Below are 14,762 nucleotides of genomic sequence, written 5' to 3'. Positions count from 1 at the left end.
ATGGTTACACTGTCTTTTGCAGGTTACTCATGAAGCTCAGCACCCTAAGCCTGTGATCTGAAAACATATTGCAGAGTCCACTCAGCACAGTGGATGCAACACTCACCTGACACACAGGACAATGTGCACACATGTGCACACATGTGCAGGTACATGCAAAATCACAGGGAAGGATGGAATATTTGTACAGGAAAATATTGTTTTTGTTGTATTTTTGTTATATATTTTTGTAACACTATTGCCCCAAAACATTTGTATTTGCAGAATTTGTAAATACTTAAATGCTACCATTATTTTCAATTTAATGTTAAATACAACCTGACTCAGTACTGTGCTCAGAATAGGCCCGTAGGTGAAACAAAATGCTATAGATGAATTACACAAATTTGACAATATATTTATTTGCTAAGACTGACACATTGACTTTTTTCCTTCAAAAGATATAAAATGATATTACCCCTTAAAACCATAATATTCTAAAACAAAACAGTTTATGGTTCAAAATGGTTCAATAAAATAAAATTAAAATTAAAATAAATGAATTACAACATAAAATAAGACTAATCAATGTCATAATAGGGAACACTTTGATGAATCAGATATGATTCAATTCAATTCTGATCATTTTAAAACTTTATAAATACATTACAATATTCAAAGACCTTGTGAACATTTAGTAATTAATGTATTTTAAAATACTGTTATAAAAATTATGGAACTAAAGTAAATACATTTTGACGCAGCTCTAATACAAACACACACAGACACACACATACACACACACACACACACACAAACACCCCTCACCCACAACCTAAGTTTGATTTTAAAGAGAAAGGTGGAGTGAAAGGTTGCGTGACGTGGGCGGGATCAAAGCAGGGTGACTCGCAGCCCACACCACCGAACGGAGCGCGCTCAAAGGGTCCTGCCACTCTCCCAGGAGCGCAGTCGGTGCCTGCAGCCAAGCTGCGGCACTGGCCCAGCAATTACCCGCGAAGAAAAGACAAAAAACTGCTCTTCTGCCTTCTGGGAGGGCATGCAGTACATGCAGATTCCTCTGGAGGGATATTTCGTATTTCAAAGATCTGTGGGTTTGTTTTAATGAGACAAGTTAAGTTTGTTTCAGAGTGCCCCCCCCCCTCCCCACCCAAAAAAAAAACAAGTGTAATTGGTTGAATGAATGCATGCAAAAAGAAAAGAAAACAAATAATGGTTTCTGAGTCAAACTAGACCGTCTAAGGGGAGACGTGCTTTCAGTGCCATGTTGTGCATCTGTCACAGTTTTCAGTGTGGGAAGCAAACCTTATGGGGTGGAGAAAGAAAAAAAAACAAAAGAAGAAGAAAAAACAGCGCTCAGATCGAGCTGCCCAACAGTCACACAGAAAACAGAGAACGCACACATCTCCCCGAATAGCACGGCTCCTCGGGAAGCGCGGGGCACGGGACCGGCGTAAATCTCCGCCGTTATTCTGCTGACGGCGCTGACCCCGTCCAGGGCCCGGCTCCAAGAAGACATCTCCCAAGCCGCCGAGCGACACGGAGCCCTCCGCACGCCGGCGCGCTGGGACTGACCCTCCGCAGCAGAAGGTCGTCTGTTCCCGTCTCCGCTACACCCCCCCCCCCCTCGCCACCCCACCCCCACGCCCCCAACCGGTCCTGAGAGGGGATTTGATCCCGCCAGGAGACCCGGCAGAATTTTCTGATCTGCTGGCACATGATCGGCATGGTGCAGGAGCCCTCCTTTTCCAGAGGATTCTGCGCGTCTGCCGCATTTGGACGATGGAGACCCAGCGTCTGTGCGCGCAGTTGCGGCGGGCTAGAATGTCGGCAGAAAAAAGGAGCACGCGGCCATGCAGTGCTCTGTAGATGTACTCGGAGGTCCAATTGCTATTAAACATATTGTAAATTGTGTGTGGAAAAGACCGTATTTTTATTTTTTTATTTTTTTATTTTTCTTATTTATTGGCTTGAGGATATTAAAATCACTGTCAAAGGATCTGGACAATTGAAACTTTTGGAAAGAAATTCCGAAAACTTTATGCATCTTAATGGTCATTTTTAAATATATTTGTAATTATAAAACATTGTGTGTGTGTTTTTACATGCATGTATTGTATTCCCAAATTGGTTATTGAAATTAAAATTATAAAAGGGTGCCTCTCGTGAATAAAAAGAAAATCCACCCTATTGTTATTGTTAAACATTATGGATAGATATTTTAGGTGGAGTAGTATAGCAGTAAGTTTAATATTTCATGGTGGTATTTTTGTTTTATGTTGTTTTACTATTCATAATGGAAAGATGTGATTCTGTTCTATTGGTAATTTTCATTAATTAATTTTGGACAGGAACCAGCACACAAAACTGCAGGTAATTTTGTCATGGTTTGAACTGAAACCATCCACTCCCAACCTTTAAGATTCCTGTTGTATATGCAATTAAAAATGTATTGTAGGAAATGTAGTGTATTCATTACAAATACAACATTTTTTAAAGTCAAGGCATGAATTAGTAGCACTGATGACAAATGTCAAAATGTCAAATCATGAAGCTGTCAGGTGGCAAGTCTACCTAAAGCATTAATTGGTAGTGTAGCAATGCACTCCATCGTATAGAATGCAATCCCAACTGTGCAATTACACATTATGACTTTGATTACTATAGGGAAACGTATAATTGTCCATGACATTTTCCATGTAAGCAGGGTTTCAGTTGGGTACATTGTCATTGTCTCATCACACAATAGCACTTAGCAAAAAGTAATTGTAGGATGGGGGGGGATAGAATATAAATACAATATAAAATGGCTAGGAACTTATAACATCAACAAATCATAGTGAAGATCAAAAATTAAAGGTATGTTAAGGGGATTCCCATGAGAACATGTGATTGGCCAACTAGCCCACAAATGCTGTTCTGGCGTCGCATCCAGTTGAGCAGCTTTGACTGCGGTCCTTGGTCTTCCAGAGAAGGGAACACAGCCGCAGACGCAGACAGAGCCCCAGGCTGAGCGGAAGGAGCCTCCAGTGGAGGGCCCTGGGTAGCGGGCGCTCCAGCGTTTGTATTCTAAAGACGTCCGGGCGAACAGGCTAGCGTCGCGCCGCACGCGCTCCGCATGCTTTCCGCCCTTGACCGCAGATCTGTGACCAGCCCTCACACTCCCCAGCGCTAATCCTAAACATTGTGTGCGTTGGTGAATCACAATGTGCTATTAAGGGTAAGAAGTACTCTGTATCACTACACATTAATTGTGATCTGTTGGGTGAGAGATCATTGTCATTACCTATTTTAATGTCTAGTATATATATATATATATATATATATATATATATATATATATATATATATATATATATATATATATATATATATATATATATATATATATTTATACATTGTGTGTATGTGTTATATAAGAAATCTAATGAGAAACAATCATATATAATTTAACAAGTCATATATTCTTTTCTCTTCTGATAGAATTGTTTGTGCGAAAAGGCACATGACACATACAAAAACATCTGGTTTGGATTATTTACAATATCATTTTTTATTGTATACCAATCTTAAGTTTGTTTCATTTTTCCCTTTTGGAGCAGAATATGAGTCCTCATCCCAGATGCCAGTGGTACCAATGCCACTGCACATTCAAACTTGACTTCCTTCATCAGATAAATTGTATGCTGCAATTTAGTTAAATGCCATCTCTATTTCAGAAATTCTTTGATGAAAGAAAATCTATATAGAAGCTATCTTAATGCTTAATATCATGTTGTGTTCCCGAAATACAGTTATTCTCATGGTCCATATTAACTAATACATTCTAAAGAGGTCTTTAATCTCCATAACAGTAATCCCCTCTGTGCCAAAAGATTCTCAAATTGTAATTGGAGGGGGGAGGTAGAAAGCCATGAAAAATCCAATCAAAAGAAAGAACAAAAACACACGTTTTAATCAGTCAGCTTAGCACCTAATTCCCTCACAGAATTGTCATTCGTCAGGCCCTTTAGAATACAATGAGTAGACGGAGTAGGTACAAATTGGCCATTCGTCATTTGACATTGGCTTTTATCATCTTTCCAGAATATTTGATTGTATCCCACCATCCCCATATGAATTCCGCATGGCGTCTTCATTCCAAGCCCGCAGTCTGGACTGGTTTGAGTGTGCAGTGTGTGGTCATCATTAAATATTGTGGGAAGCCCTAATCTAAGTTGTTAGCATTAACTTCAGGATGCTTCCAGGCACTGGCTTTGATGCAACGCTAGCAAGAATGGATGAGTAGGAGGAAAGTTGGACGGATGAATGAGTGGATGTTGAGGGAATCAGTTTAATGCCATGTTCCTCTGCGATTCGCCAGCAGTGTTTATGCAATCTTGCTATGCCCTTTAAAAATACAGCGTAAACTCAAAACTAGCAATACTCTATGTGTTGTGCATTCTTGAACATAGATCTAAATTAGGAAATCTTTCTGAATATACAATTGTTGGGTGATTTTGATTCTAGAATTTGGAAATGGAATTCTTCAGTGAAGTGGGATGTGCCTGCAGGAACAGACTGAAATTCAACTATAATTATTATAATTATAATATAATTGGGTTTTTCTCCTCAATACAGTCAAATAAAAGGAACACTATCATACTGTTGTTAAAGTGTCTTTATAGCGATCTACAATTTAGCCAGTTACTAATAGTGTTCTAATCATATATCCAGTAGGCAGGATTTTTTTTTTTTAAAGGAGCATTAATACCTGCACGCTTTTAACTCATGGCAGCACGTATTGCCTCTGAACTAGCTTTTGTTTAAAGCAGGTCTGGTGGAGTTAAAAAAAACGGACCTATTCCTTTCTCTGTTACTTTGTCACTCCTTAAAATACCAGCAGCCCTGATAGAAGGTGCATTGCTTATTTTGATTTGCGAATCTGCATCGAGGAACAGCCTCAGCATCCTTTACAAAATGAAAAGGCGGTGGATGAGAAGAGACCGAAACACAGAATTTACAGGGATTCCCTCCAGAATTAAAGGCCTTTAAAACTGAGAAGTTGATGATGCCAACAGTGCTTGTGCAGGTAATGTGACTACGCCAATAATCTGAATCTCCATCTTTGTATCCATTCCTTATGTGGCAGTTGCTGAAGCGTGATCGGAAAAGTAAAGAATTAATTTTGGCGGTGGATACTGCAGAGGGAACACAAGCAGTGGCTTCCCTGTAATGTTCTTCAAATACTCAACTTGAACCATCTTAGCCTTTTAATGTATCTCTGTTTCCTGTTTTTTTACTTGTAAACGTTAGACTGCAGACAGAACAGAACAGCCAGAGCAGCTTAAAACACAAACAACATAATAGCATGCGCTTTAAATAGCGAATGACACTGCATTTAGTTCCTCTTTCACAGAAGTCTACAGAAACAAATGTTAAGGAATGAAGCAAATGCATTGTGCACATATTTGCTTTGTTGGTCTTTGGTCCGGTGCCCTGGGAGACGCGAGGCCTGTGAACACTGAAGGGATGAAAGGTGGGAAGGGCCAGAGCTAGACTGGACTGTGCTCTGCTGGCACCGGCACGCTCTTGGCTCGGTGCTCAGTGGAGGTTGTACTGCAGCAGGAGAGCGGAGCCAAAACGCCCTCTTCTCTGCACCCGCCGTCCTCCTCACGCGTCCCTTTCCTGCCTCGTTTAGCCTCCTTTGGACAATTACGGCGAGAGGAGAGGTAAGGGGGCGGGTCAGTGTTTTGGGGAAAGAGGAAAGGACCTTTTATCTGAGTTTTGAGTTGAAGGATGGCTATGGCAATGTTAACTGTTATATTTTAATCAGCTAGCCAGCCATTTACGTAGTGGCGAGCCATGCAGGGAGAGGGAGTGGGGGTGTCGACGCCACAATTTCCTCGTAGCAGCTTGGCGCTCTCAGTAGCAGCTTGCTCCGTTCCCCACCGCCAAGAGGCCCGCCACCCACCGTGAAGCCCTGTCCGTGCTCCGCCACAGCAGAGGTGGGTGTCAGCTCATCTCAGGATAGCCTCGTGAAGGTGAACAGAGAGCATTTGACTGGGGCTAATGCACCACGTATCGCAGAAAAACAGGGCTGGCTTGGCTGATTTACAGTTTCCACCTCCGGTGTATGCAAGTTGAGTCTTTATGTTGTACCCACGGTGACCCCTGGCTGGGTTACAAAACACAAGTTTCCACCTGAAAAACATTGTACAAAATACCATGGCTTTAAAAAAGTTCCAAATTAACCATCATGGATGGTTGTTAAATGCTGTTTGACACTCATTATTCAAGTTCATTTTTTGTTGCCTTCTGGAATTTTATAATTTTATCATCATGTGAGTAGATTCAAGTTAATTTTCCACGCTTATCTTCTTAGTCAAAGTATTTTCACTAAAAGGCACTGAAATCCTTTCTCCCTAAAAGGTATTGATATCCTTTGTATCTGTGGCTTGGGGTTAAAGATGACAGTACCATTTATTGCTGTAATATTGCATGGTTATTTATTACCAAGATGTGCATGAAAATGCACCCTCAAATATTGTGTACAAAATCTTGTAGATTACAGAGATTTCTGTTTTCAATAAAAGTGTTCCTACAGACAGAATATTTCTTGGGATGCTAAGCCCATTATCAGTATTTTGTCTTTATTTTACTATAACTCTAAAAAATTAAAGGACCCATGTGCGTGCAGCATAGTAATGTGTAGTGTGCACTACTATAGTATAGTGGTTAAGGAACTGTGACTGCGAGGCTGCAGATTCATTTTCCAGGTAAGGCACTGTTGTTGCACCTTTGAGAGAAGCACTTAACTTGAATTGCTTCGGTATATATCCAACTATATTAAGTAGATACCACGTAAAAGTGTAAGGTGCCCTGGATAAGTAGATACCATATAAAAATGGAAGTTGCCCTGGTTAAGTAGATGCCATGTAAAAGTGTAAGTTGCCCTGGATAAGGGCATCTATTAAATGCCTAAAGTGTCATGTGAAACACCAGACTTGAAATCCTACATGTTCAAGGCTTATCTATTCTGTCGTAACAAATGCAAAATACTTTCCAACAATATGTCGATAAAAGATACAAAGGGAAAACATAATATAACAAAACATAATAGCAGTTTCTTTACTCAGAGAGAATCTGGTGACATTGCCTAAGTTTATATGCAAAGCAAAGCTGCATCTGGGAGGCCAGAATACTGAAGCGTTGTGTGTCACAACTGATAGGTCATGTTCATAAGCTAAAAAAAAGTAAAACAATTCAATTGAAGTCAATTGAAAAAAGTGAGCTGTACACAGACTGCTTCTGGCCAATTTTTTTTATTATAGTTGAACACTGTTGGCAATGCTGCAACTGAATATAAATTGTAAGTGTTTTTGTGGACCTTTGTATTTTTTTGGGTTAATCTTTAACAGCCTACATAGCTGGTAATTTTGGTATCGTGTTTCTTACTAGATTCAATACCATAGGCTTCAAATGGGTGCTAACCCTCGTATAATACATTGGGCCTGATTTACTAAGACCTTTAGCATGTGCAAAACATTTGGTGCATGCATAACCAATAACATGACCAATTATTGGTCTTGGTATTTGTTTTGACCAATCATTGGTTATGTTATTAGTTCTACATGTGCTAAAAGGTTTTGCACGTGCTTAAGGTCTTAGTAAATCAGGCTCTGTATGGCTTGCAGTGTGGAAAACAGTCACTGTTCAGCAGGCAAGTATGTCAAGAGGACCTACGGCCTATGCTTCACCAGTGCTAGGTCTACCCCCTGTGCACGTGAGATTTGCATAGCATCAGTGTATAGTACAATTGACGATTTAAAAATGGGCGAAAATAAAAATATATAGTTTGATCCGCCTGTTCCCCCCAGCCACCTCAGCACTTCCCATTGCTGACAGGCATAGAAACTGTGAGTACCACTCAAAAGCCACTGAATATTTCATACCCGTCACTGTGCTATTTCATATATAGAAATCGTGAGATCCTTATCCTTTGTTTTGAAAAAGAATTGTTCTTGTTTTTTTTTCCTCAATGGAAAGCAGACCTTATTGCAATAAGACATGAAAGGTTTCTGCTTCATGAAAGGGTTATTTTTCAGTATCACTTTCAAAATAACTTACTAAGATACAGTATCTTTGGAATGAAAATGTTATAGTTAACTAAACCAAAATTGTGTGACACGTATCTCCTTATGAAAGTCATGTCTTTCATTTATTTATTCGCAGACTACAAGCGTGCTTGGTGCAGTTATGAATAATCACAGTGCATGTACATGCATGTGTTAACAGTTTTATAATATCACTAAAATGACATTAGCGTACTCAAGGTAGCCGCAATATGTACTGCAGAGTTGAGCAACGGTGATCAGAATTTTGACATGTGGCCTATTCATTGTCTCTCTCATTTTCATCAGATCGTCTTGATGGCCTTTTGAGCTCTTGGCACTGCATCAACTGTTCAGCTGCACACACGTACACCGGGTCCTCCAGCGAACAAAATCAATACCTTCATTTCTCTGTCATGGGTTTCATCTGACTCTCCCTGTCCTTACAGATGTGAGAGCCCTCATATGCAATGTACAACGAAACAATAGCTACTAAGCGAATTAATTCAACAAAGCAGTCAAGTACCAGGTTATTTATGTTGTTTGTAAACATAAACAAACAAAATATGTTATGATTTTTAAAATCTGATATATATGATTCCCACACTTGAGTGTGTAATGACATTGCCTAGTTATTTTGGATGGTGGATGCGAAACAATCATGTTTTTCAAATATACTTCATTTTAGCAAATATAGAAAAAAAATACAATTAATGGAAGCACTAAATGCCCTAAAACACAGGGGTCAGAATCCCGTCCTGGAGGCTTGCAGCATCTGCTGAAGTTCAGTGTGTGTCAGCACCAGTTATTCATTTAAACCATTGACCAGTTGACCATTTCAGAAACCGTGTTCTCAACACCTTAATTGTCTTCTGATTGAGTTGAACACCTCTGCCTTAAAAGGTCATTAAAGCCATCATCCTCAACAGGCTCTATATATACAGTTTATATAAAATGGTGATTTTGGCAGCAGCAAATGGTGAGGTTTTTCAAAGCACTGATGATATTTTCACTGTTTATTACTGTTTTACTGTCCCCTCACATGCATCCTAAAGCATTGATGTACATAGCAACACATACATATTTTGTGCAGATGCTTTCTAATCCTAAACCTGTTCTGAATTGCCTGCAGTAGATAATGTTGCGCTTCCTTTTTTCACTGAGACCTTGCATACACTCTACTGGGCCGTATGCTAGGCCTTGAGGTGGTTACCCATCCAGTCTTCCACTCTAGACCTTCTATACAATGACTCACCAACTCAGTAAGGCATGGAAGAGGTCATGACCTTTACAGTGAAAAGGCATTAATCTGCTGAGGGTGCTGTGTTGTCTATGCTGACAGGCTGCAAGATGATGAATCCGTAGGGACTGTGAACTGCAGTCAGCTTCTTCAGAGCCAAATATAACGCAACAACCCATCAAATTATAATCAGAATAAAAAGAATAGAGGAAGAAACAGTACATGCCAGTTTGTTGGAAAGCCACTAAGCTTTTTCAGTACAAAGGGAATGCTCGCTTGTTCACAACGGCTTTGATCAATATATGGAGGCATCTCACGATCAACTCAGTAATTAATAAAGGTAATGTTAAAGAAATAGTTTTCTGTTCAGTCCAACAGGTTCTCTGCGGGTTCCCTGGGTCCCTGTTGATCACCAGCGAACGACTGGGATTCCCAGACTCAGTGGCAGTGGTGGCGCTTGACCTGACGCTATCAAACACTGACAGTGTCACCTCTGAGCAGCATTTACCTGCCTGTGGAATAAAAGTCAAAGAAAATGTTAAAGCACGACCTTCAGCACAGACATCTTGGATTAAGAACCTTGATCCCCGAAAATGCTTTTTCCTTCTCAAGGTAGTCTTTGAGCACAGTTTGAGATTTCTTCAGCAGCGCCGGCTGAATCTCATTCACACATAGCTGCCGGCAGCTGTAAAGCCAGTACCATGGAGTGCTGTCTTGGCAGCGTGAAGCTTGGATTTTTATGTGCACATACAATCGTTTGCAGTTTTACTGTTAAACGGCCTACTGTAATCCTTCGATATATTGAACCACAGACATACGTTCATGTGCATTTGTGTGTACGTGCAGGCTTGTCAGAACTAGTCTTAAAACCCAGCTGAGATCACTGGCCATGACTGCATGGTTATCTGTGGCAAATATTACATTTATCCGCACTGATATAATGTTCCTGTAATAGACTGGCACCCTGTCCAGTGTGTATTCCTGCCTCCTGCCCAATGCACGCTGGGATAGGCTCCAGCACTCCCTGTGACCCTGACCAGGAATAAGTGGGTATAGATAATGTATGGATGGATGAATGATAATGATCATTCAGGTTTGCTCTTAAATTACCAACTGAAATCATTCTCTATTTTGAGCTACACACATATTTTTGTTCTCAACGACATAGAATAAAATATTTTTCAAAATGGTCTTTGTTTTTCAAAGCAAACATTATCTGTATTAATTTCCTTGTTTTTACAGATAATTGCTTTTCATTTGTGTGTATCATCATCACAAATAAATGGGGTGGGGGTGCTAACCAGATTTAAATTTATGCTTTTTTAATGATTAGCAATTATAAGTGCAAAACTTACATTTAACAGTAAAGAGCAGGTTTTTTAGATTTTTTTTTTTATTGCTTTTTATTGAAACTCTTAATTGCTTTCAATTACCAGTGATTGTTACATCAGCATTAGAATGTTCAGTTAAGAACATTCTAAAAACATATTGTGATATTAAAAGGTTAAATAATAGTTTACTATGATATTAATAGCTCACCAAAATTGACTCCATCTTCAACTATTTACGTATCTAGTCTGGATAATTTAGGACACATGATTTTGAGCCAATAACAGACAATAGCAGACATTTTAAAAACTGGATGACCACCATTTTTGCTATGTATAAAAATAAGCTAGTGATGAAATCTTAACATACATTAAATATTATTTTCGACTTAAGAATTAAATGCCGTTGTATGATAACTTACAAAGCAAAGTTAAAAGTAGACTAAAAAAATAACTATTTTAACAGGGTTTTTACAATTGGACTTGACTTGCAGTAGGCTACTGATAGGACACAGTATATCGTAACTCAAGATGCAACGGGTTAGGAATAGGAAGCAGACAGGAGATGCACTGTTTTTCTGTCACAGTGTATCAGAAAGAAGTGACAAGCAAACTATATTAATAAACAATTATTATAATAACAGTTTTAGGAAAAGGAATTCCAAGGTTGACTCCGGTTTTTGAATGAGCCCTGTTGGTTTGGCATTTTGCTTCATTGTACTTGTGCTTCTCCAGCACAAACTAGCTACAAACGCTCTGCTGAAACCTGATCCCATACTACAGGCTCTGCAGTCACACCCTGCCCTCCCCACACATAAAATAATGTCATGCCCAGAAACATCCCAAACACATTTTAGAAAAAGAAACCGAAGCAGAGGAGAATGGATTCCGTGTATGTGCGCAATGACAGAAACTGCTGGCGCCTCATAGATATGACTGAACATGGTTATTTTATAATATTTTCAAGGTAAAACTCCTGCATAGTATGCCTTTAAACCTGATATCAATGAGGGTAATGCCATAATGAATGTGATGGCAAACTGTGATGGCAACAGCTTGTATGCCCTCTTAATTGATATAAATGTACTGAATGTGGCAAGTAGCTGCACTACACATGTAAACTACTACATAGCCACAAATAGTTTGTTATAAATCATATAATGAACCAATACTTTCAATATAAAAATATAAGTAACATTCAGAGTATTGGAGGATATTAGCAATGGATGGCTGTTCAGCCTTATTTCATCTTACTTGCTGTCAAGTTGAGAGGTTAAATAAAATGGAACTACCAGAACAAATTGAAACTCAAAAAAACTAAAATATTTTATATATCTAAATGTACCGAATGTGGCAAGTAGCATGCACTACACACATAAACTACTACAAAGCCACAAATAGTTTGTTGTAAATCATATAATGAACCAATGCTTTCAATATAAAAACATAAGTAACATTCAGAGTATTGGAGTATATTAGTAATGGATTGCTGTTCAGCCTTATTTCATCTTACTAGCTGTCAAGTTGAGAGATTAAATGAATGGAACTACCAGAACAAATTGAAACTAAAAAAACTAAAATATTTTAATTAATTTAGAGATGGGTTCAGAAGAAACAATCCACTAAAAAGAAACTAGCTCATTACTAGCTAAGAGGCTTTGACGAAGTATCGAGCAAATAACAATATTCAGTAGGTGGCAGTACAGCTACACTAATGCAGATAATTAGAAAACTCGCTAGTAAAGAGCACAGCTAGTATTGAATGTTTCAATGCCTTACTAATAAATAGTAAGCTCAAACTCCAGACTTTACTAATTTCCCTCTTACAATATATCACAACTGGCTATTGAATACCACATAACCAGGAACAAATGTAATTTTATGCTAATGCCGTATAAACCATGAGTGATTTTATTAAATGTGGGCACCTCTTGTGGCTCAAACTGGCCACTTCATGCTGGTTGTTTTTTGGACAGTCATACTGCTTTATGAAGACAGACAACTAAGGCGCAGGAGGAAATGCAGAATGTGCACTAGCTGGTGAGATGCACAGGTGTTATTTCTGCAGTATGCTGATACCAACTCACCTTATTATGGTATGTATCTATCAATATCCATTAAACTATCCATTCATAAAAATATATGACAGGAACTAAATATGTATTTTCTGTAAAATATATACTTATATCCCCTTTGTCAACTGATAATGTTGTAATGCCTCTAGCAAAAACAAGATCAGTGCATGCAGGATATTTTCTGGCGCATTCATTTTTATATCTATTGCCTACCTGACATACAAAATAAAAATCTAACATTTAAAAAAAAGAAGAACCATGACCATACTCTGTCTACCCTTTTACCGCTAATAACAATTATGCCTATAACATTAACCTTTACCTTTCTATTCTTTTATATCCTGTGGACCTATGTATTTACCAACTTTCATGCTTTGGCATTTGACTAATGCCATAGCATGCTACCTGGAATTACACATTCCATACTTTCCTGCTCTGTTAACCTTTACCTGATGTATATACCATTGCCACAGCATGACAACTCTTAATCTTTATTTCCTTCCTACCATATTTGCATACAGATTTGTGTACCTGTACTTTAATGTAAACTTTAAGTGTGGTTTTTTTGTTTGTTTGTTTTTTTGCATTTATTTTTCCTGGAGTAACCCCAGTCTCGATACTCGGACGTATTGCATAACTTTAAACTTTAAAGGAATTATCAATTATGAAAGAGGAAATCACAGGCTCCGGAGTTTTACATGTTTCCATTAAATTGCATTCATGAAAGCTTTCATTATTTTAGGACTGCCAGAATTTTTCCACGTCCCCTATTAAATAGTAAAGGTTGCCAGTGTCCTGTGATTATTCAGCAGGTGCCATGTCTGCAGCAACAACAAAATGCATTTTCCCCCTCTAACCGTTCCGACCAGGAGGGGGATCATCACTCCGCCAGAGACGTTGCGCGAGCCGAGACGTGAGAGAGAAAAAAAAACAAGAGCGAGCCTTGGTTCTGGAGACTCACTGCAGACTCCGGATCCAGCCGTAAGAGAGGAATCCAGGAGTCCACATCTTGCCGGAGTCCCTAGGATTTTAATCATGCCTCTCTGTCTGTGTGTGAGTGCAGGCAGGCTGACAATGATTTCCTCAGTGATTACGTACAGAGCGAGTCCCTGCGGGTTAGGGGCCCCCTCTGGAGTCATCCTGATGGCTTTGGGGGCCTTGCTTCCATTTTCTATTATTATGTGGACTACCGGAGCGACAGCGCAGTCCAAGACCTTGCAGGTTTGTGATGAGGAGGGAGCACACATCTTCTCTCTGCTTCTTTTATACCAATTTAAACGTAGACTTAGATCACATTACAAATACATATCCAGAACTGGCTAACGGGAATTAGAAAAAGGAGATCCTAATTTTAGTTTCGTATGTAAGAAAAAAAAGTATTTTTTTCCTTTTTTAAGTTTTGTTGCATTTTTACTCTCCCTTACACAGCAGGCGATTGCTGATGCCTTTCCAACGCGATAGCAGTTAAGCTCAAACAGTAAATAAGCAGTAATCCTGTTTTTGTTTTAAAGCGCGTCACCTAAATGTTTGCACGCGAACGTTTATTATCGGAAGGATGGGAACGTATGCGACGGAATTACCAATATTTTGACACTTTTCCTGATACCACAATTGCATTAAATAGGTAGCTTGGATTTTAAACGTATTACCTCCCTTCGTGTACTTATCCCAGAATTGCTATCGTCATCCAGATCTTATTTTTACATACATTTTTTTTATATCTTGAGAGAGCATCCGCTACTGTGGTCTGTGCAAATAAACGGGATTGCATAGGATATCCGCTATATATAGCATTCATTTGATCAGTCTGAAACTGAGCAACTTCGGCTGTTTTCTTTAGGATGTCTCGCCGCAAGCAAGCTAAACCAAGATCTCTGAAAGGTAAGTACAATGTTGGCTGTATCTATGGCTAGCTAGAACTCGCGAGTGATTCTTAAGGTGGAACCCAACCGCGTCCAAGCAATTTACCATTAACATAAACTATGTGTTTTACTGCAATACCTGCGCATCCCACGATAGGCTGGGTAGT

The 14,762-nt window shown here is 39.1% G+C and overlaps 1 protein-coding gene across 7 annotated transcripts in view; it reads left to right on the top strand.

Annotated features, from left to right (window-relative positions):
- Positions 1–13,795: 13,795 nt before the first annotated feature.
- Positions 13,796–14,762, top strand: part of LOC135253306 (zinc finger protein 521-like) — a 167,289-nt gene continuing 166,322 nt past the window's right edge. For 3 of the 7 annotated variants that reach the window (XM_064332424.1, XM_064332426.1, XM_064332428.1), the window contains exon 1: positions 13,961–14,614. In XM_064332424.1, coding sequence (XP_064188494.1) covers positions 14,575–14,614 — 40 coding nt within the window. In that variant the 5' untranslated portion in view covers positions 13,961–14,574. The other 4 variants (XM_064332423.1, XM_064332422.1, XM_064332430.1 and 1 more) reach the window with 2 other exon arrangements.

The sequence above is a fragment of the Anguilla rostrata genome, chromosome 4 (assembly GCF_018555375.3).
Source record: "Anguilla rostrata isolate EN2019 chromosome 4, ASM1855537v3, whole genome shotgun sequence".
In the NCBI taxonomy this organism is placed as follows: Eukaryota; Metazoa; Chordata; class Actinopteri; order Anguilliformes; family Anguillidae; genus Anguilla; species Anguilla rostrata.
This window is presented reverse-complemented; position numbering and strand designations above follow the sequence as displayed.